This window comes from Lepidochelys kempii, chromosome 4, assembly GCF_965140265.1.
Source record: "Lepidochelys kempii isolate rLepKem1 chromosome 4, rLepKem1.hap2, whole genome shotgun sequence".
NCBI classification, from domain to species: Eukaryota; Metazoa; Chordata; order Testudines; family Cheloniidae; genus Lepidochelys; species Lepidochelys kempii.
In genome coordinates, this window is record NC_133259.1 from 32,242,465 (window position 1) to 32,266,770 (window position 24,306).

General features: G+C 38.7%; 1 protein-coding gene across 8 annotated transcripts in view; it reads left to right on the plus strand.

Annotated features, from left to right (window-relative positions):
• The window catches only part of SEC24B (SEC24 homolog B, COPII coat complex component), an 84,193-nt gene that overhangs the window by 35,653 nt on the left and 24,234 nt on the right, over positions 1-24,306 (plus strand). For 6 of the 8 annotated variants that reach the window (XR_012158529.1, XM_073340874.1, XM_073340877.1 and 3 more), the window contains 11 exons: positions 398-582; positions 2,732-2,834; positions 4,244-4,370; positions 4,941-5,050; positions 9,260-9,372; positions 16,784-16,902; positions 17,316-17,371; positions 17,592-17,798; positions 18,498-18,621; positions 19,513-19,671; positions 22,659-22,832. Coding sequence is in view for 7 of the 8 variants with exons in the window: in XM_073340874.1 (XP_073196975.1) it covers positions 398-582; positions 2,732-2,834; positions 4,244-4,370; positions 4,941-5,050; positions 9,260-9,372; positions 16,784-16,902; positions 17,316-17,371; positions 17,592-17,798; positions 18,498-18,621; positions 19,513-19,671; positions 22,659-22,832 (1,477 nt within the window). In the remaining variant the exon portion in view is untranslated. The remainder of the gene's footprint in view (positions 1-397; positions 583-2,731; positions 2,835-4,243; positions 4,371-4,940; positions 5,051-9,259; positions 9,373-16,783; positions 16,903-17,315; positions 17,372-17,591; positions 17,799-18,497; positions 18,622-19,512; positions 19,672-22,658; positions 22,833-24,306) is intronic. The other 2 variants (XM_073340875.1, XM_073340880.1) reach the window with 1 other exon arrangement.

Below are 24,306 nucleotides of genomic sequence, written 5' to 3' on the forward strand. Positions count from 1 at the left end.
TTTTCTGGTTTGGAAAAAGAAAAAAAGTGAGATCTTTATAAGAGGGGGGGAAATATCAGTTTTCTTGTAATATCTGAGCTGATTTACCTCTAGGTTTCTTTAGACAATGTTGAATAAGAGTGTCTTTAAAATGAGGATTATGCACTTCCTGTAAAATTATCTTTTATGTTGACTTCATGCTGTAGACTGAATGCTATTCAAAGAAGTATATGCTAAGATTCTGGGAAGCGGTTGTCCCCTTGTGTAACCCTTTAAAATTACAATTCTCTTCTCATCAGCAAAGAATTATTAGCTACTGGTATATCTTCCTTAATGGTGATCTGAAAGAATAATGTAATGATTATGTTCATTAAACATGTAGTATAACTGTTTTGCAATGCTCTTATTTTTTTTTCAGCAGTATCCTGGTGTGAACCAATTATCATCCACCTTAGGAGGATTAAGTCTACAGCATTCTCAGCAGCCAGAAAGCTTGAGACCAGTAAACCTTACTCAAGATAGGAATATTCTTCCTGTTTCTCCAGTTCTAGCTCCTGTGCCTAATTTGAATTCAGACCTTAAAAAATTAAATTGCAGCCCAGAGTAGGTATACTGTTTTCAATTAGACATAGCATTTTTCTGTGACCTTTTATAATTTAGTTAAGAATAATGAAAAAAATGTATAAGGGATGAAATTGACCACAGTATTCTGCTTTCACTGGTCAACCAGCGTAGTCTGTTTCCTCTGGAGAAAAGAGGTTAAGTCCTCTTCACTTCTGTGTGAACACTGAAGCTGTTTCTAATTTACATCTCCTGCCATCAGTGCTTAGCATTATGGCTACCATTCTTAGGGCAATTAGATGGGACGTTTTTAGAGTCCCCCAAACATAAAGCAACAATATTGGTAAAGTCACTGTTGAGTAACTTATGGTATTCCTTTCTACTGGAACAATGTACTGTTCTTATTTCAAGGCCCTGGCATTCTAAAATCAAGAGAACAGTTTATAAAGTAGCTATTGACACAATCTTCATGAGGCTTACCAAAATAAGACTAAGTAGCATTCTAGTCCCAACTCTACGACTGATTTGCTTTTGACATTGAGCAGATCACTTAACCTCTATTTGCCTCATTTTACTCATCAATAAAATCTATTTACCATCGTTTGTGGTGGTCACAAAGACAAATTGAGATCAATTGCAAAAGCAATAACTTATAAAAATCAAAAATACTCAGTTTCTGATTTTTATTTTTTTTTAAAGTGTGGAATTTTCAAAATCACCGAGCATTGGCCTACCTGGTCCTGGTAAAGTCATTGGTAGTTTTACCATTGCCATCAGTGGGAGCAAAGTTCAGCCAATGACTAGCACTAAAAAAATCCCTCACTGTAGGTAACTAGTGATCGGTATCAACACTGGAAGGTCTGTTATTAAAATATAACCCCATAATCTTAAAGCTGGGCAAAAGTCTAGGGAAAGAGAGATGCTTTACATTGTGCCCTAACAGCCCAACAGACTTGGTCTCTGGGAGACCAGGGGAAGAAACAAGTTTCAAATCAAACTTCCTTATGGTGAGAATGTCTTGGGATTCAAATCAAGAGACTGGAAGGGAAAGGATCCCAACTGATTTCAGCTGCAATGATAACACTTTAGGAGAGAGGCAGTCTTTCAAGTAGCCAGGACCCAGAACCTGAATGACTTTATATTTCAATCTAAGTATGTTGGCTTGCATCTGAAGCAAATAGTAACCTACAGTAGTGCAATCTTTGGAAATTTTATGTAGTATTGCCTTGCCAGTCACCAGCATGCAGTTTTCGAAGGACGTACCAAGCACACTACAATAATCCATCCATTTGTATATTAGTAGTAGAGACATTATAATTATTATGATTAAACATTTAAATTGTAGTAGTGCATAAAGGCCTCAACCAAGTTGGGACCCATTGTGCCAGGCACGTGCAAACAAGAAAAATAAGTCTCTGCTCCAAAAAGCTTAGTTGTAATGCTGAAAGAAGCTTTAATCCAGTATGTAAACTTGGATCAACTTGGTGGACTAATGGAAAAGTATTGTTTTGTGAGCAGGAGGGAAATTAGAGTGGGTCATATTCAGTCCCATGCTTGGAGCACTTTGGAGGCAGTACTCCTCTTCTGGACTCCTTATGTATGTCTGGAGCTATTCCCTTTTGGTTACTATATTGAGTGGTATTAATAAGTTTTTAGGGAGTCACATCCGTTCCATGTCCATCAGAGAAGAGGATGACTCATAACAGTTCTTTGTGGGAGGGAAACATTAAGATCCTCCTATATTCCTTCTCCCATTAAAATAACTTTTCAACGACTAGCAAGTACAATTTTCCTTTAGTGAGTTCTGAGATTAGAAAATATTAATCATGAATGAAAATACCATCTCAAAGTTTAGATTACTTTGGGTACTAGCCCCTTCTCTCGCCCCCCCTCACCCCCCCAACAATTGTTTGTTCTTTTTTAAAACTCCGTAATAGCTGCAATGTGCATTGCCTTTTGAAATGCAATACTTTCAGCTTTTTGTTTGGTGCCCTACTTACCGTTGAATATTATTCTTTCTGCAGGAGACTTTTGCTGTTTTAGGCAATGGTTTCTGTTTGTTTTGAAAATAGGTTTAGCAATAGTTAAAATTTCACAACTCTTTGAATTGCAGGGAATATAGTTGCATGCTAATTCAACTTATGTGCTCAAGTTTGCTTTGCAAGCTAATTTTGGTATGATTTCCTTCCAGTTCATTTCGATGTACACTGACAAATATTCCACAGACTCAGGCTTTGTTAAACAAAGCTAAACTTCCCTTGGGTTTGCTGCTGCATCCGTTCAGAGACCTAACGGTAAAATTTAAATATTTTTTATTTTGAATATCTTCTCATAGTGCTTTGTTTTATACTGTGTGGTACTTTCTTATCTTGTCTAAGCCTTATTGGGGATTAAATAATAGCAGGCTCTGTGGAACTATTTTCCCGTAGAATTTCTATTCAACTTGTCTGTTCAGGTGTTTGTTCTTTGATTGTTTCAAAATTTTATCTTAAATGTAACAGGATGAACTGATTCAGTTGCTGTAAAATAAATATTATGGCTGTAAATCTTTCATCGTTTTTGTAAATGAAATGTAGCATCTAATAAGATGAACAAAGTAGTTAGAGAAACTACAAATTACAACAATTAAGGCTTTTTATGTACCTTAGAGTGGTAGGAGTGGTTCAGGGAAAATTGTCTTTTTTGCTTGTTTGCTTTTATGTAAAGCTTCATCAGAGGGAACAGCTTACCTTGGTATTTTTTAAGTGTCATGTCTTGTGCTCTATGCCTGCATACATTGATTGTTCCTCTTAATTTAATAGCTATTTGAAGTTTTGCCTCTTGCAAAAATGTCTTCTGTGTAGACAATGGAAAATGTAACTTCCTACTGACTTGTTAATTTATAAGGTGAACTTGAACTGGGGGAGAGATCTGAAGGATTCCACCCCCTCCAGGAATCTCTTCTCAACAAGCACAACTGATCAAATTCTGGGGAAACAGGGCAAGAATCAGCTCCTCCTATTTCTCTGGTCATTTTACATTGTTCAGAACTAAGATTTCAGAGTAATTTGCTTATCCAAATTGCTTGAGAAAGTGTGCACATACATTAAGCAACTCTTGTCCTCATTAACCTATGGCTCTCTCTGTATCAAGTACTATTGCTTATACATAATAAACCATGAAGCTATACCACTTGGGTATTCGGCTGTCTTGGGTATTCTTTCAGGAACAAGATCCAACTGCTAGTGCCGTCAATCATCCAAAATGTACAAGTATTCTTGCATAACTTAACTTCAGCTGTGTTGTTTGCTTATCTAGAATTACAATAAAAATGGTTGCATCTGACCCTTGCAGTCATGGTGATCAGTCAGATTCCTTTTATCCAACTAAATATATTAATGGCCATTATCAGACCAGATTCTTCTCTCCAACATTTTGTAGACAAGTGTAACACGTGATTTACACTGGTATATGTGAGATAAAATTCTGGTTCAATCAAAATAATACTTTATTATGTCTTCCTATTGTAAAGGAAGAATGTTAGTAAAGGTGTGAATATTGCACTGTATATAAATGAACTAAAAGGACAAAGTGGGAGACAAGATTAACAGAATATTTTGGTTTTATGAAGCTTTCAAAAATTAAGATATTGCACAATCCTGTCCTCTAAAAAAATTTTACTGGGAACCTTTTTGCTACAGCTTTTCATTGTTTTACTTTTTAGCAATTACCTGTAATAACATCAAGCACCATTGTGAGATGCAGATCATGTAGGACATATATCAACCCTTTTGTTGCCTTCATTGACCAAAGGAGGTGGAAATGCAACTTATGCTATCGAGTTAATGATGGTAAGTTTCATTACAGAGGTAAGTAGCTGGTTTCTTGTATCTACCTGACGTATTTAAAATGTCTTGCATTTATATCAACAACCGAGATGTCTTTCACCTGGAATATCTGGGATTTTTAATATCTAAATCATTTGTCAAAGGCACCTATATTTTGCCCAAGTGAAGGCTACCATGCAACATGTCAGGAGCCTGAGAGCACCATATCAGATTGGACAACCTGAGCTATATAATTTAAAAGCAATTTTCCCTACTGTCTACTAGCATAATCAAGTCAGGGTCATAATTAACAACAGTCAAAGATGATGACCAGTTTCATAAATACAGTGCATGTAGAGATGTCATTTTAGGGCACTGGAAGCACAGAGTATACATGTACCTTGTTGTTCATAAAATAGACATTCTTGCCTCCAGTTCTTTTAACTTTGATATTTAGGTTTCACAACATGGATTGTTTCCTTATTTACATACTTATTAAATGTTTATGGTCTAATTGCTGCTTTTTGTCATTAGGCACAAAATCTGTGTACCTGTCAGTGAATAATTTACTCTGGATTCATAATTTTTGTTTAGTTCCTGAAGAATTTATGTATAACCCTTTGACACGATCCTATGGGGAGCCTCATAAACGGCCAGAGGTCCAGAATTCTACAGTGGAGTTCATTGCTTCTTCAGACTACATGGTAAAAATATATATTTTTAAGTATGTGAATTTAATACTAGTGCAAGATGCTAGAGTGACAACCCTATTTACCACTGAAAACTGTGTACATCACTCACATTTCAAACTTCCCCACGGTGCCCTACCAGTGTGTCTCAGTTTTCACTTGGAGGGACCCCTAGGATTGAAAGACTATTTGTCTCAGTTCCCATTTGAATCTTTCTCTGCCAAAACTGACAGTAAAGGTGTCAATTAATACCAGTTGTGATGTGGGCACTTACACGCTAATTTGTCAAAGACCACCAAACGCATTCTGTGACTGGGAATGCTACAGCAGTCTCTGGCTTTCTCCTTTTCTCTGGAAAGGTGGGCAAGACCAATGACTGATCAGACAGAATTTTGGCATCTTCCAAAGAACTCCTTCATTCCCCAGATTAATTCCTATCTCTCACAAAATTAACAACTAGAAAGCAACCTGCAGCCACCCTCTGATAGTCATCTTGAATACAGTTCAGTACGGAAACGGGGCCTGAAAATCTTTCCGATAAGAGAATACCTAGCTTTTATGCATCCTACAATAGCATTTTGGGCACCATCAATCATGCTTTGCTGACCAGCACTTGGCCAGAAAGTGGGGCTTCCATTGCAGCCTGAGGCAGGTTCTAAAAGTGTAACATGTGGAAGCAGCCCACTGAGCCAGCAGCAGTACAGGCAGAATGATAGTGCTTTGTGCAAAGAAGAGTTTTTTTTTTTCTAAACGGGGATACGAAATATTTAGGTGTTGAGGACAGTAATCTATAAGAGTGACTCTATGATGCCAGCTTCACAGGCTACGAAGTGTAAGCGTTCATCAGTTAAAAGCCACTCCAGAAGATGATCTATTAAATACACACCTCGGTCTGGGATTTAAAAGGGGAGGGAGTTATTCATTTTTGAAATCAGACTCAAAGTCTACACTGCTTTTTGTGGCCTTCCAGAGCTGTCAGTGTTCCTCTGTTTGCAGTGATTCAGAGAAAGAAGGATCTCTTCCTTTATATCGTAACAGGAAGGGATCATTTCAGTCAATAGTTGTCATTTGTGTCCCAGACTGACTTTAAGCTCTTCCCCTCTCCTCAGGGTTGCCATTTTCTCCCTCCCCCCCCACCCCCCGCGCCCCATCAAGAGGAACCTGACCTATGGACAGTGAAACATCTCTTGGATATCAGAGCAATTGTTCAGAGAGCAGCAGCTGATGGGAATTTGATCTAGGTAATTGGTAGTTCCAAAAGGTATAGAGGTGGGGACAAGATCCACTTTGGATCTGAAGTGGGTTAATGCTCAAGACTCAAATTCAAGATTGAGTCTCTCCAGTCTATATTAGCTGTGATCGACTAGGAGATTTAAAAAAAATTCTTCAGTAGATTTTTAAAAAGAATGTCTTCATATTCCCATAACATCAAATTTTCACCCTGAACTGGCATTTCTAGTACCACTCCCTGCCCTTTGGGCTGGCTTCAATACTGAGGGTGTTTACAATAGTCATATCTGTGAGTGCAACTGCCTTCTCATGGAGGGGATTCTGTAAGATTCCAAGTTTGGTCAGCTGACTTATCATTGTGAAGCTGCAGAACCTTGGGGGAAATGGCTGAAACTTGGAATATGTTCAAGAACATAGACCTCTTAGTTAAGCATGAGAAGAATGCTCTTTGCTTGGTACAGGTTCTAACCTGTCTAGATGCATTGACAGTTATTGAACAAGGCAATGTCTTCCCAGAGGAGGAGAGATTTTAAAAACTGAACTGTCTTTAGACCTGAGCCTGCAATTTCACTTTGCATCTCAGTCTGTAGTCTGATCCCTCTGAGGCTTGAGGGTTGTGTGCTGCAATCTGGTTATGAGGGAAATGTGGCACTCTAGAATAGTGGTTCTCAACCAGTGGTCTGGGACCCCCAGGAGGGGCCACGAGCAAGTTTCAGGGGGTCCTCCAAAATAAACCAGAGAGCAGGGCCAGCATTAGACTTGCTGCTTCTCAGGGCAGAAAGCCGAAGCCCAAGCCGTGCAGGGCTGAAGTCAAAGCCTGAGCAGCTTAGCTTTGCGGAGTCCCCTGTGGGGCCACAGGCAATTGCTCTGTTTGCCACCTGCTAACGCCAGCCCTGGCTTTTAATCTACTGGATATGCAGACATACAGTTGTTGTGGCACAGGTGGGCTGTGGAGGTTTTTATAGAATGTTGCGGGGGCCTCAGAAAGAAAAAGTTCTGCTCTAGGACACGCTCAGCAACTAGCAATCCCATTAGATCAAGCTCTGAGAGAGAACTTTGGACGCCCGATAAGTGAAACACTCTACAGTGGTGGAAGCACCAGTACAGAAAAGACCTGCACAAAAACTGAACAGGGTGCATGTCACAACTGAAACAAACCTAATAGAATGAGGACTCTGCACAGGTTCCATACTAGCTCAGACTCGTCTCTGAGAAGAAAGGCAGTTTACATAACTGCACCTAAGAGGAGTGAGACTGGCTTTTTTGGCATTCTGCAAAGAGCAATAGCAAATGTATCCTGATAAACTTCAGACAACACAGCAGTGGTTGTGCACCTAAATCAACAAGGGGGAAGAAACACTCCCCGTTCATATGGACAGGGAGCTTGCTCTCAGCCATGAGCTCTGCGCATCTTGGATGCTTGAACCTACAGACAGACTGGTTTAACAGCTCTGAAGTGCTCCCATACAAATGTTAGCAGCCAGTAGTGTGTGACAACTTTGGCATCTCTTTGTGACATGAAAAAATATTAAATGCAATCAATTCTACAGCAGATACCCAGAGTAGGAAGTTCTTGGCTCATGACGCATTATCAGTCTTTGGGATTTCTGTGTAGTTTATGTGGTCCCTCCATTTCCTCACCTGGAAAGTGCTGGAAATTATTGTGTGATGCAGAGCCCTACTGATTCTCATACCTCAGGAATAGCCTTCAAAGTTGTGGATACTCAGGAGTTAAACCAACAGACATCTGCTCATGTAGTCTTCAGCTGCAGTGTGCTTACAACTGTACTTCCATATATATTTGACAAAGGAAGAAAAGGGTGTCTCTCCTCCCTGTTTCTCCTACCTGCATCGCAGGGCCTCCTCAGTAACCAGTATTTTATTTTGATTTTTGTCCACATCAAAAGGGTATTTGAGGATGGAATGGACAAGTACTAGTTATGTGAATCAGTGTGTATGGGTATAGGTTGAGGAAGTGATAGTCCCTCCCAATAGTGAGTCATACCTCCTTTTTTTATTATCTTTTGGGTTACTTCAAGAACCCAGGATCTATGCTGTAATAGCCCCAATCTAAATTGAGTCCCAGACTAAATTGAGTCCCATTTACCTGCAGATTTTTTTTCCATGAGTGGGTCAAGACAGCACAAACACCCATCCAAGAGGAAATTGGCTTTTGGATGGAAAGGATAAGATTTTTCATCTAGAGTAGAAAGATAAAGTAAATAAATTTTATTTTATTTTTGTCAGAAGGAATCAAACCAGAGAGTTAAGAGAAGTCTCTCTGGTGCCAAAATTCTTTATTGTGAGTGGTCATCAGTCCTCTCTGTTTCAGAGCGGGAGGAGAAGAAATGCAGGGTCAGTGCTGTATTAACTCAGTTACAGAAAGCATAGCTGCAAATAAATAAGATTAAAATGGTCTTTTCACAAAAGCTACTGAATTTCTATCAGGTTGGTTAAATTTAAATTCACCACTAGTCTTTGCTGGATTGGATCTTATTTTAGATCTGAAACTCTGACTAAGGAGATTAGATAATGGAATATAGAATTTCCTTAAATATACACATAATTATAATTATGGTAGCAATGTAATGCTGATGTTTATTGTAATTCAGAATAGTAAATTGGGTCATTGTCATCATTCTGAAAGAACAGTGCCATTTTTCAGAATAAATTTTACAGTTGACATCAAAGGCTCTCCTCTGACCCAGCTGACAAAAGGACAGACTAAGATGTTGATTTTGTTTTCTACGTTAATGATAAACTTAACACAAGTCAGAATTTCTTTTATTTTACTTTATTGAAAACCCAGAATGACGGTATAAATCTAATTTTTGGTTAATTTAATTATAGGATATATTTTTAAACATTTTTGCAAGGCATTCCCTTCCTTCTCTTGCTCCTCTTCCCCCACCCCCCTTCCCCAAGGGAATGTTATCCATTAACATTTTTTACCCTTTAAAATAAGAATTTTGAATTCCTTTTTATATTTTACAGCTTCGTCCTCCTCAGCCTGCAGTGTACTTGTTTGTTTTAGATGTGTCTCATAATGCAGTGGAAGCTGGATACTTGACAATTGTGTGTCAGTCATTGCTGGAAAACCTAGACAAGTAAGTATATACATCATCATCTTTTTAGGTTGACTTTATTTTATAATTGTGAGCAGGCTGCAATGTTAACTTATGGTATATCTTTTACTGTAACTGTTTCATACAGTATTTACAGGACCTACTGATACAGGGCAAATGTTTTGCTAACTAAATTAGATTTTGAAATGTCTGTAGTAGTGTAGAAAAAGAATATGGCCATGTAACTTAGGACCATTTGTATAATGGCAAAGAATATCTTTTTATGAATATGATTAGAAGTGATCTGCAAAGCATTTTGTTTAGATAATCCAAGAATTATATAGTGAATACTCAAAATAGCTATGGCTAAAGATGGATATTCCTTACATCAATTCTAAATTTCTAATATTTTGCCTCAGGATATAAAATAACTAGAGCTGTCAATTAATTGCAGTTAACTCACACAATTAACTCAAAAAAATTAACTGCGATTAAAAAAAATTAATCGCAATTAATCACACTGTTAAACGATAGAATACCAATTGAAATGTATTAAATATTTTGGATGTTTTTCTATATTTTCAACTATATTGATTTCTATTACCGCAGAGAATACAAAGTATACAGTCCTCGCTTTATATTATTATTATTTTTTATTACAAATATTTGCACTGTAAAAATAAAGAAAAGAAATAACATTTTTCAATTCACCTCATACAAGTACTGTAGTGCAGTCTCTTTATCGTGAAAGTGTAACTTACAAATGTAGATTTTTTTTGTTACATAACTGCGTTCAAAAACAAAACAATGTAAAACTTTAGAGCCTACCAAGTCCACTCAGTCCTACTTCTTGTTCAGCCAATTGCTAAGTCAAACAAGTTTGTTTACGTTTACTGGAGATACTGCTGACTGCTGATTATTTACAATGTCACCTGAAAGTGAGAACAGGATTTTGCATGGTACTTTTGTAGCTAGTGTTGCAAGGTATTTACGTGCCAGATATGCTAAACATTCATATGACCCTTCATGCTTCAGCCACCATTCCAGAGGACGTGCTTCCATGCTGATGATGCTCGTTTAAAAAAAAATGCGTTAATTAAATTTGTGACACAGTTCTCCCCCAAGGAGTTCAATGTCTCCTGTTCTGTTTTACCTGCATTCTGCCATATATTTAATTTATAGCAGTCTCAGATGATGACCCAGCACACGTTCGTTTTGAGAACACTTTCACAGCAGATTTGACAAAACGCAAAGAAGGTACCAATCTAAGATTTCAAAGGATAGATACAGCACTTGACCCAAGGTTTAGGAATCTGAAGTTCCTTCCAAAATCTGTGAGGGACAAGGTGTGGTGAATGCTTTCAGATGTCTTAAAAGAGCAACACTGATGCAGAAACTACAGAACCCGAATCACCAAAAAAGAAAACCAACCTTCTGCTGGTGGCATCTGACTCAGATGATGAAAATGAACATGCATTGGTCCGCTCTGCTTTGGATAGTTATCAAGCAGAACCCATCATCAGCATGGACACATATATTCTGGAATGGTGGTGAAGCATAAAGGGACATATGAATCTTTAGCCCATTTGGCACGTAAATATCTTGCAATGCCGGCCACAACAGTGTCACGTGAACACCTGTTCTCACTTTCAGGTGACATTGTAAACAAGATGTGAGCAGCATTATCTCCTGCGAATTGTAACCAAACTTGTTTGCCTGAGCAATTGGCTGAAGTAGGACTGAGTGGACTTTTAGGTTCTAAAGTTTTACATTGTTTTATTGTTGAATGCAGTTATTTTTTGTAGATAATTCTACATTTATAAGTTCAATTTTCATGATAAAGAGATTGCACTACAGTATTTGTATTAGGTGAATTGAAATATACTATTTCTTTTGTTTCTTACAGTGCAAATATTTGTAATAAAAAATGAATATAAAGTGAGCACTGTATACTTCGTATTCTGTGTTGTAACTGAAATCAATATATTTGAAAATGTAGAACACATCCAAAAATATTTAAATAAATGGTATTCTATTATAGTTTAACAGTTCGATTAATCACGATTAATTTTTTATCGCACAATTAATTGTGATTAATTTTTTTAATTGCTTGACAGCCCTAAAAACTTTTTTGGTTTGGTTTTTCTTTCATTCAGTTTTGGGACTTTTGAGCTTGATAAAGTATTCTCTGCTGAAATGCCACTTTATAACTTGCATTCACTTGGTGTTTTTATTGCTATTTGACACAGAGAATACGCATAGCAAGTATCCTACCTCTGAAGCATATGGGATGTATCATGCACATCTTACATTTTCATATTAGAGTTTAAATAAACAAATCACCATTGCACCAGTTACTGGCATTTTTCTCTAACAAAGGATGAAAACAAAAGATTTAATTTTCTGTTGGGGGGCAGTTAGGAGGGACATTTTCTGGAATATTACATTGCAGATTTTGATTAAACAGATCCAATAAAGCAGGGGTTCTCAAACTGGGGGTTGGAACCCTTCAGGGGTTTGGGAGGGTATTACATGGGGAGTCGTGAGCTGTCAGTCTCCACCCCAAACCCTGCTTTGCCTCCAGCATTTATAATGCTGTTAAATATATTTAAAAGTGTTTTTAATTTATAAGAGGGGTCTCACTCAGAGGCAGTCACCAGTATAAAAGTTTGAGAACTACTGCAGTAAAGCTATAAGGAGGGGAAAGTACGAGAAAAGATAAGATGTAAGAATAAAGGGAGGAGAAAAAAGAAAAGTAAAAGTAAATTTAGGTGCATTATAATACAGCTTAGTTCTTGCTATCATAAATAATTTTTTCAAACAAATTTGAATCCTCTGCAGTAAACCCAAAAGTATTGTTGAAGTTTGACCTGTTTAAGAGGGCTGATCTGTAATGACATCTGGAAGCATAGTTCTGCTTTTTATCATGATTGTCTAACCTATTCAGGAAACATTGGGATCACATATTTTTTTTTCTTTTCTTTTTTTTTTTTTTTAAATTGTTGAGTGGGCAGCCAAGAAGGCACTTCTCAGTACCCAACTATCCTTGTTACTTTCTATTTAGTAATTTTATACTGCAATGCCAAGTGAATTGCAATATGTAACAATTCACAGGCTATTGTCCCATAGCAACATCACATGATAAATGGAGAGAACCTTTTTTTCCTTTTGCAAAAGCATAGCACTGTAACAGAAGTTCTTTTAGTGATGGTCCTTATTGTATTCCACTGAGTATGTGTACCACGCATCCGGAGCCATAGAATTTGAAAGTAGTAGCATCTGTTGATCTGGTCACGCATGTGACCTGGCCTCGCCGCATGGTTTCATCCAAGGTGATTAAGGGTGGGGTGGACTGACCGCTTCTCCAGTTTCTTCTTACCACCGCATCATCCAGGTAAGAATTATTAGGGCATGTCTACACTTGCTGATAGATCGGCACTGCTGCAGTTAATGCAATGAGTGGTGATTTAGCGGGTCTGCTGAAGACCCGCTAAATCAGTGTGATTTATGTACTCCACCTCCCCGAGAAGCATAAAGGAGGTCGATGGGAGATGCTCTCCTGTCAGCACAGCGCAGTGTAGCCACTGCGGTAAGTGGATCTAACTACATCGACTTCAGTTATGTGAATAATGCAACTGAAGTTGCATAAATTAGCTTGATTTACTGTAGTAGTGTAGATCCGCCCTTAGTGTCCTCTTGTGTGATGCACCTAAAAAGTGTATAGTTGTATGTAGTTAGGTTTTTTTGGTAGTCTTTTACTGTTTTTACATAGTTTTTCATCGTTTTAGTAGTTATTTAGAGTGGAATTAGGACTTGGGGGATCTGTTTACATGTATACACCACCACCACCCACACCCATGCATGGATACTGGACCATGCTGGAGACCCCAGGCTTTAACATGTGTGTCTCCTTCCTTCTCGGCCGGTGATGAACATCAGCGCTGCCTCTACTGCTTGGGAGCAGTCCACCTTTTCATCCAGGTGCAGTATCTGTCAGTCTGTCCCAAGCCGTACCTGCGAAGGCTGGTCTCTCCACCTCAAGAAGCACCTCCTGGAAGTCACCATGAGACCTCATTTGGACCCAAGCCAGGGAAACCCCTGTACATCGGCCTGAGACAACCAGGAGTGCACTTCTGGCTACGGAGACAGGGTCCAGCTCTGGTGGTACCACCACTGTGGATCCCATGCCAGGGCCTAGTCAGGAGGTAAGGAAGCATGCACATAAGCATGGCACTTCCTCCAAAGTGAAGAAAGGGGAGGCTCCTTCCACAAACTCCAGCCGTGGGGAAGCAGTGTGCTCCAAGACTCATAAACATGACAAGAACCCACACCGATACTGGGTACTGAGGTGCGCATGCCGTCAATGTCAGCATGCCTGCTCCAGGAAAGTCTGCCACTCTAGCGTCCGTTCCCACTACGGAAAGAGTACCATTAACACCAGGGTAGTTGGGAAAGGTGCCAGAGCCCCAGGAACTGTTTGCCCTGGGAGAACCTTCTGCTACCATCCACATGAGGGAGGCCAGATCTCCTATCCAGAATGTGCTGCAGTTAAGGCACCCTTCACTATATGCTTCTACCAGATCCAGCAGTACTGCTGATGGAACCAGTGTCTGAGTTCGTGTCCTCTGAGGAATCGGATGAAGTGCAGGGATTGCCCATCCCTTACTGACACTGAGTACCCAAAGACGCCATCTACATCGTTGCAATATGCTCCATTCCAAGTGCCGAGGAGCCACTGGCTCCCTACATCCTGGGGCCCACTGCAGCATCCTCCAGATCCATCATGCTGGCCCTAATGGGGACCCTGGCCCTAATACCCACCCTCGAAATCCACCCATTCTGTAAGGGAGACTTCACCTCTCTCCCGTCTAGAGTGCCCTTGAGTAGACGCTCAGAGCCAATTATGAAGACCCATTGAGTCTCGTTCCAGTGGTATCGCTGGAGCCAGGAGCATTTTCCATCATACTCACCAGTTGCTGCAGTGACTTCGGTTTCCCCCTTACCCTCAGATGACTTCCAGTAATTCCAAGGTCTCCTGCGTAGGGTGGTGGATGAACTTCACATTCCCCTGGAGGAGGTACAAGACACACAACATCAACTCCTGGACATCCTTCACTCATTGCTGCTGGGTAGGGCTGCTCTGCCTGTCAGCGATGCCATCCTCCAGAATCTCGAAGAGTTTGGCACATTCTGGCCGTACGCACGCCTCTGTACACGATACTATATACCGGCTAAGGGGTCTGAGTTGCTTTTCTCACCACCACCACCCCACCCTTGCATTCCCTTATGGTACAGGCCATGACGGAGCAGTCCAGACAGCAACACCCATGCTTCACTCCGACTGATAAGGAGAGGAAACAGTTGGAACTTCTGGGATTTGAGGTTGTCTTCTCAGCTAGCCTTCAGTTCAGGATTTCAAATTATCAAGCATTGCTTGCCAAATAAGACTTCCTGAACTACAGCAAACGAGAATTTTGCTGAAAAACTGCTGCACCAAGATCGGGGCTAGTTCCAGTCAATCTTGGAGGAAGGCAAACTGGTGGCAAGGACAGCTCTTCAATCAGTTGTAAATACAACAGATACTTCATCATGTTCAATGGCTATGGGCATTGTCATGAGGAGGGAATCGTGGCTTCATTCCTCTGTTTTCCCCAGGGAGGTACAAAATTACTATTGAGGACCTCCCCTTTGATGAATCCCATCTATTTAATCAGAAAACTGACGATTCCCTCCACACATTCAAAGATTCAAGAGCCACACTCAGTTCGCTGAGTATCTACCCACCTGCGCCCAAGTGTAAATACTACCGCCTGCCGCCTGCACAATGGTACCAGACTTCCCAGATTTTCCACCAGAGGCCTTACAGACCACCATGCAAGCACCAGAAGACCCAACAGTCTCATTCTCCTGGTCCACCTTCACAGCCTTCCTCATCACACATGTTACCCTCTCAGAAAAGATATTTCTGAGGAACATCAGAGAGCTGCCAGCCACCTCGCCTGCTGCCAACAACTCTTTCGGGGGTCATCTAGCACTCCTCTCACTAATTTGGAGTGCAATAACCGACAATTGGGCGCTAAATGTCATCCACTATGACGGTACAATTGAATTCATCACGCTACCTCATCCACAGCCCCCTCCCTCCTCAGGGACCATTCTCATGCCAATATATTTGCCCTAGAGGTGGACTCCTTACTACCAAGAGGGGCAATAGAGCAGGTTCCTCTGGACTGTCAAGGAATGGGGTTCTATTCAACTTACTTCCTGATACCCAAACAGAAGGGTGAGTGGAGACCTAACCTGGATCTCGCTTGTTTCAGTTGCTTTATCCACAAACCCACATTTCATATGGAGAAGGCATGTAGTTTACAGCTCTCGATATGCAGGACATACCCCATAGACATCCATGTGGCCTCCATAGGATGGGGTTAGCATCCATTCCCCAAGAGCCCAAGCCTCAACAATGGCCACCCTCCATGATGTGCCACTTTCAAGACATGTAGAGCGGCCACGTGGAGTTTGGTACATGCCTTCTCTATGCATTATGCCTGGGTGTAGGACTCTGGACGGATGTCTCATTCGGCATGGCTGTCCTCTGCTAACCTGTTCCATCCTCATCCTTGCAGCCTCCTATGACTTACATACTGCTTGTTAATCACCCTCAGTGGAATACAATAGGACTCATCACTTGAAAAGGAGGTTACCTACCTGTAATTGGAGGTTCTTCGAGATATGTGGTCACTATCTGTATTCCACTTCCCGCCCTCCTTCCCCTCTGCTGTAGATGTGTGCAATTTGCAGTGGAGAAGGAAGTGGATACACGGTCGATATGCCCCACCATTTATCGCCCCAGATGAAACCATGAGGCAAGGGCACATGCGTGGACCAACACACACTATTACTTTCAAATTCTCCATCTCAGGGCATATGGTGCGTATACGTAAACCCTCAGTGGAAAACAGATAAGGACCACACATCTCGAAGAACCTCCAGTGATAGGTAAGTAGCCTCCTCTTATAACTGCCTAAAATAAGTAAATTCAGTCTGTCTTAGGTTATTCATGCTAAAAGTATTTTTAACTACATTTAGGTGTCTAGCTATACTTGCAAACTCACCTAATGGAGATGTAGCTTCTGCCAGAAATGAATTCTGTTGCCAGTATAGCTTAACCCACTTCCCCAAATGGAATAAGTTATACTGGCCATCATAATTGCATCTACACTAGGGCTGTACCTGGCATACGATGTCAGTTAGAGATGTGACCTTCTCATACATCTGACACATCTATAGTAGTAAACTTTCTATTGTAGACCTGGCCTAAGCAATTAGGGTCCAGTTTTGACTCAGATACACAAACATGGTTTCCTTTAACATCAGTGGAAGCTGCAGAAGTGTATCTGAGATCTGGATTTTTGGCTTTGTATTTAATTTGTTTTTGCTTTGTTATCTTAAGGTTGCCTGGAGATTCAAGAACAAGAATAGGATTCATAACATTTGACAGCACTGTTCAGTTCTACAATTTGCAGGAAGGTTTATCACAGCCTCAAATGCTTATTGTCTCGGATATTGATGGTAAGTAGCAAGAAGAAAAGGAATAAAAAATATTCAAGAGTTTATTTCACATTTTTAAGGACCGATTAAAATCTGCTTAAATATGATGAATATGCATAGCAGCATAATGTGAAGTTATCAGTTAAAATAAGTTGACTTCAAAAATAAACTGCAAAATACTTGGATCTGAAAAATGAAACTCTGATGTTAATTATATTGGCACTGATACAAAGCAGTCTTTGTCTGTATAAAATACATTTTGTATTTATATCCAAAAAAAAAACCAGGGTTTATTTAATCCTTTTTTTAAAAAAAACACAAAAACAAAAAACAGTGCCACTGTTAATATTTTAATTTATATTTGAATTAATATTTTGTGGTGTTTGGAATGTGCTTTTTGTTCTTTAATGACATTTGTATTTTTCCCTCCGTAGATGTTTTCTTACCTACACCTGATAGCTTACTTGTAAATCTGCATGAAAGCAAAGAGGTATGGTTGATCAAAAAAGTAGCATTACGTTTCATAGATAAAATAAACATTTTAAAAATCCTGAAATCCTGTTTTGCCATTTTATTAATATTAATATTTCCATACAATGTGTTTAAGATAAGCTGAAATATTGAGCACCAGATGCTCATGCCATGCCAGTATAGCTTCTGAGAAATTACATCCCTATTTTGGCAATAATACCTTTCAATCTGTTTTGCAGCTGATAAAAGATTTATTGAATGCACTACCAAATATGTTCACCAATACAAGAGAAACACACAGCGCACTGGGTCCTGCGCTTCAGGCTGCCTTTAAATTGATGTCTCCAACAGGTGGCCGCATATCTGTGTTTCAGTCACAGTTACCATCCTTGGGTGCAGGGCTCTTGCATTCCAGAGAAGATCCCAATCAAAGATCAAGCACAAAGGTACTATTAACTTTTTTTGATGGATCATTCATTATTATTGAAACTAAAAACTTCCAGTGTTTTTCTAATCTAGTTTGTACAAGCTACCTTTTGTATTTGTTTACTGTGTTGCAACTTGCTAGCTTTTAAATATCTCTTCAGCACATCTATATTAGTCTAATAAGAATTTAATTATAAACATTTTATGCTCTATTCCTCTGTCTTCAAGGCAAGTGAGCAGATTTCCTTAATCCATCACCAAACTGGTAGTCAGACAGTGCTGGAAGAATAATACCACTAGTGCTTTTTATTTTAACTGTCTCCATCAGACAGGGGCTTAGAACCAGAATGAACATCTGTGCCAAACCAACAAGGATTCTGAAACGTCAGTTCTTATCTTTAATATTTTGTCACTTTTGTTATTTTAGAAATCCCATGAGTGTGTTGTAGTTTAAACAGCACATTGTTAGAACGTTTATTTGTATTTGAACATATGTTTTCCTGAAAGGAAGATTATGTATGTAAACTAACAGGAGGTTCAGAATAGAAAAAAATACTTTTCTGCAAAAGTTAGTAAGCAACTACAAATGATTATTGTAAGAAAATACTAAATATTGTACTTTTATCTTTTATAATGTGTTTTTATTTAATAACACGTTTATTGTGTTGGTAGTATGCTCCCAACTTGTACTCTTTGCTGTATAATTTCCTTTACTAAAGGTTGTACAGCATCTTGGCCCCGCCACAGATTTTTACAAAAAGTTGGCACTGGACTGCTCAGGACAGCAAACAGCTGTGGATTTGTTTCTCTTAAGTTCTCAGTATTCTGACCTGGCTTCTCTAGGTAAGAGATTCTATTTTGTCTTTTTACCTGCTTCCACAATTTGTGTTTTAAACTCACATTAAAATCAAAGCTCCTTCAGGAGCCCTTAAATTGTGTCCATGGGTATTTTAACACTTCCCTAAATATGACTCTTCTGCTGTGGAGGAGCTGGAATGGAAACCAACAGGAAAGCACAGGGAGGGCAGGCTAATAGTGTGTGAGTCATCTTATATTCTGATGCTCTGCCATTGCAGGAGATAAAAGATGGCCTTGTTATGTTTAGGAAAGGAAACAACTTGAGGAGTGAGAGAGTGAATGAGTGAAGACAAGTTTATTAATGGTCAATGTTGAATGTGTAAGAAAAGTATTCTCATCTAGTTTTCTAAAGGTTAAATCAAAACATGTTTCTGCACACCAGAAATTAGTTATGTCTACATGAATACTGTACAGTTCTCAATGTGGCATGCCACATTAAAATGCTTATTTACTAGTGTGTATATAGGTAATAAAGAGTGGCTAGGATGACTCACTGTCCCCTTCCTGGTTCTTGGCCTGAGTAAGAAGTTGGGAACTGGCCGGAACAGAGGTGGATCACATCAGGAAAATAGAATAGGGATTCCAGCAAGTTGGAACAGGCCTTATTCTTTTCAGGTGTCCTGACCTAACCAGGTGGCTAGTGGTTGTACGCCCCTTCTCCATTATAGCACCCTTTACTTGCTCTTCAGAAACCCTGTGGATTAGCTATTTAAGGCTTAAATTCCAGTTTAATTTTTTTCCTTCATTCTAATGTGCTAATCTGTGTTAAAATGGCAAAGGATTATATTTCTTTTTAAAAAACAACTCGATTTATGAATAAATTGTATTACACATCTTCATATATAAATATTAACCATTTCTCTTTCTCCTCAAAAGCTTGTATGTCCAAGTATTCTGCTGGATGCATCTATTATTATCCATCTTTCCATCATAGCCACAATCCTGCTCAAGCAGAAAAATTGCAAAAAGACCTTAAAAGATACCTTACAAGGAAGATTGGATTTGAGGCAGTCATGAGAATAAGATGTACAAAAGGTATGGCTTACATCTTGGAATTGTTTTTACAAGAAGTTTCAGAATGTGTATTAAGCTAGGGATTGCCTGCAGTAGATAATTGAGGTAAAGTGAGGCAAAATGTGTTTCACTTTTTTAAAAAGGCTCATTTGAGAACACCTGTATGTGAGCGGTCAGCTTTTTACTATTTTTGATTATAATACCTACATCATTAAGCATTTGGACTTTAACTCTCTTTAAAAACCTTAGGATAAAATATGGAGTGTATTTTTCACCTATGCATTTTCTTGTTCTATATCCGCTAGAATAGTAGCTCATATTTAAAACCTTTTTCATACCCTGGGAAAAAAAAATCAGAAGAAAAATCCTGTTTGCATGCAGTGCCTCAGACATGATCCCCTGTGTCTACATTGCAATTTGCTAGGAAGAAATTTACAGTAGCTACTATAACTTTCTGCACAGCGTACTCAAATGATAACTTTAACGCATATTAGGTAATTCTACTGGAAGAACCAAAATCTTAGGCCTCAGGTTTCCCAGGCAAGATAAGTTGTATCTGAGAAAAAAGTACAGCTTTCTTTCGGTCAATGTTTATATTATCACTAAAAAGTTCCTAAAGGTTTTGCTGTCCACCAGCAATACTATGGAAGACATTTCCTTAAGATAACATGATGAATTATAGATCTGATGGTTTCTCCTGTCCCATCACTGCCTTCTGCTCTGGGTTATGTGAACCAAAATAAAATCTACCTTGAGTTGCATTCAGGGATGAACAGCCCTGTCCCCTTCCTCTGATGCAGCTTATGCCTTCACAATCCTTGCTGCCTATCACAAATCTTAAATAGTATTGATAGCCTTGCATGAGCCTTTCACACTAGGGTGAATTTTGCCTAAAGTGTCAATTGAATACATTTAAGGTGCTCTGAAAGGAGAAATTTTTCTTGCAAAAATTGGCCATTGATGCTTAATGTCACACTTGTTTATAACTTAAAAAAACTAAAGGTACATTAATTTCAAGCTAGACGTTTTAATCTCTAAGTATTGTGTACAGCTGAATTCTCCATATGCTGATGATTGATATGAAAAGTACAGTTCATCCTGCTTAATCAAAAATGCGGTGGTGTATAGGATGTGCAATTAAATGTAACATTCTGTAGTCTAACTAGGACAAGTACAGCCTTTGATAAATTAACTAACTTGTTAGTACCAGTCAAAAGTTTAATTTGGGCATCAGAATAATCTACATGAGTCAAGAAGAAATTAAATCCAGTCTGGAGTCAGTAATGCTCTCCCAAGGCATAGCCATTTGTTTATGTTGTGAAATGAATGCAATGACTTAACTCTTCCATAATTTTTTGAGTTAGAAAAACATCACTGATGTTTTGCAGGGGTTCACTTGTTATGTAAATGAGACTCTCTCGTGCGCTAATTTACCTGTTTGTGCATCATTTGAGTACGTTCTATACTATGTCCTATGATTCGGAATGGTCTAATATATCATGGTTTATATCTGTGGAGTAGTAGTTAGAATGAAGGTTCAAAACTACTGTGTGATTCTATAGAAATTTACGAAATGTTCAGTGAACATTTGTAACAAATGTTAAATTCCAGAGTGTTTAAATTAGGAACTCTTCGATTTTATGCAGTTTATTTTACTGAACTTGGTGATGTATGTCCTGATTTTGAATGATTCTCATAAGTGACTAGTTTCTAAATGCATAGGAAGTAGTTTATTGCTGTGATATGCATTCCTTTCTTCTTGCTCTGCTTCAATCTGATTTCATTACTAATTAACTGTAAATGCAGGAGAACAGCAAAACTTTTATACCATATTTTTGCTTACCCAGTGTAAAAAAAAAAAATTCTAATATTCAGTTCTGGAACTTAAAAAGTCCAAACACATTTAATTCATTGAGTGCTAGTCTCTAACACACCTAGACCATCCCTTTTTAAAATTAAATGACTAGAGACATGGTGCACTGCTTTATAAGAACTGGGTCTTATGATTTCTTCTTTAGCTATACAGACTTGTAAATTCAACATCTTAGCATAGTCAAAGTATTCATCAGCCTTTATGGCCAAAAATAATCCCATTATTTCACCGGTAATATTTGTCTTTCCTTGAAATGTTAATTGCATTTATAACTGATTGTAATTTTCCCTGACCAAATTGGCTTTCCTTCTTACTCATGTGTTCTAGAAGCCACCTGTTAATTCTAGACTTGAATCTCGTGGACGCTGCTCTACTATGAAATTTTTTAAATGTCTGGCAGCTTCCATTTTGGTTTTGACCATCATCTTCTGTACCTTTCCATACAGTGTCACCTGTTAGGCTGAGCATCTAAAGTGGTTCTTCTTCTGCCTCTGAGCTATCTCCCTAGGAGTGGAGCTCCATCACAAGGCAATTCTGGGGAGATGCTAACTCATCCACACACAACTTTTTCCAGAAGCTTTGGCATGGCTAGGGGGAGGTGGGACAGGAGAAGGGAGGGACCGTCAAAGAACAGTTAAAAAAGAAAAAACAAAAGCAAGGTGGGGATGCTGCAACAAGTTACATTTTGGAGAAGGCATTAAGTAGAAAGTTAGAGCGAATGCTAATACAAAAATAAATATACAGGCTTAGGTCTTGCTCCAGCATACACTTATGTGATTAACTTCAAGCATGAGAATAGTTTCATGAGACTGCTTGAAGTTAATCATTTGCATAAAGGGTTTGCAGGATTAGAGTCTAATTTTTTCTTGTAGTCCATCCCTTCAAGTTTACATGTTTTGCAGTCAGGGCAAAGAGTATTCAAAAATGGATGGAAACAAGAATTTTGAGATGATCCTTAAGTTTCTTACTGTTATGCAGTCATTGATGAATTTTCATTAGTATTTAGAAAAATTAACTTTCATTATCCTGTTTGAAATAAAATTGGAGGCTTTTGGTTTTTAAAAGTATATAATTATGGAAGTTAGGTTTTTATGTTGCCGCTATCCATATTTTAAATGATCTCATCTGCTTCTAGGTCTTTCAATACATACTTTCCATGGAAATCTTTTTGTGCGATCTACTGACTTGCTGTCACTTGCCAATGTCAATCCTGATGCTGGATTCGCAGTACAGATGTCCATCGAGGAAAGTCTAACAGGCACATCTCTGGTGTGTTTTCAGACGGCTCTTTTGTATACTTCCAGCAAAGGTAACTGGAAAACAACCAACACTTCATTACATTATTTCTCTTCAAAATAAATCTTTTGAAGCAACAGTATTTATTTCTATACTTAATTCTGTGACCTCTTAGGTATCTTCTCTCCCATTATTTTTTGATTTCTCTTTTCTGTCTTGTTGCAATTTATTTTCTGTTTTAAGGCAGTTCATCTTGCACTGAAATACTCTTGCTAGTTAATGACTCATGCAGAGGCCAGTTGGTCATGTTCTTAATTGAACCATCAAATTGAGTACAGATTTCTTTCGTGCTCATGACAGTGCATTGTCTTACTACCAAGACAGCCTAATTAATACTTTTGACATTTTTATGCTAAGCTTTAAATGTCTTAATAGATCTGTACACATATAGGAACCAATCCTGCAGAGTCTCTCACACACATGCTTAATTTTATGCACTTCATCTCCCTATTGAAGTCAGTGGTACTACTTCAGCATGTACTTTTAAGCACACATGTAAGTCTTTCCAGGATCACGGGCCATGAACTTTGTTGAAATTAGAATTTTTTTCCATATTAAGTCTAATTCAGGTAAAACAAAATTTAATCTCAGGAAGTGAAAATTAATTTTAAATTATATTAGTAGTAATAGTATTTATCACAATAATGTGCTTGCCATTGTACAGTTCACCAAGAGCTGAATACTGACATTTTTACTCTGTGGATAGTCCCATTGAAATCAGTTGAGCTTCTTGTGGATTTGGGTACTAAATTTGAGTACAGGTGGCATAATCTGGCCAAAATATAGTCCCTGCCATAAAAACCTAATGGCTTAAAAGACAGATATAGAGAAAATAAGTTACTCCTTCCTCTGGAGTATGTCCTAAATCTCTTCTTCAGGAGCCTCTGTATATTACCACTGATGAGATCCAAAGGACTAGTGTGAGTAAACTGCTTGTGAAGACCTAAAGAGCATGGTTTTCTGAAGAATCCAAAATCTTGTGGTGCAGGCATCTTGGATTCCAGGAGTGGGTCTATACATAGGCACCTCTGGAAGATCTAGTTTCTAGTAAATAACTTTGGTTTATAAATTATGAACTCAACTTGGACATTGCATTATGGAAGGTTTCAGAGTAGCAGCCGTGTTAGTCTGTATCCGCAAAAGGAAAAGGAGTACTTATGGCACCTTAGAGACTAACCAATTTATTTGAGCGTAAGCTTTTGTGAGCTACAGTTCACTTCATAGGCATGCATCTGATGAAGTGAATTGTAGCTCACGAAAGTTTACGCTCAAATAAATTTGTTAATCTCTAAGGTGCCACAAGTACTCCTTTTCTTTTTGCATTATGGAAGTAAGTTTTTTAGGGAGAATTAGAATGTAAATAGGGTGGTAGTTTTATGAAGTTGGATTAGGAGATTTCATGCATAGTGGATAGTATGTAAAAGACTTCATAGACGGAATGGGAGAAGGGAACAATTGTGGGCATCAGGACTGATGTCACTGGTGGA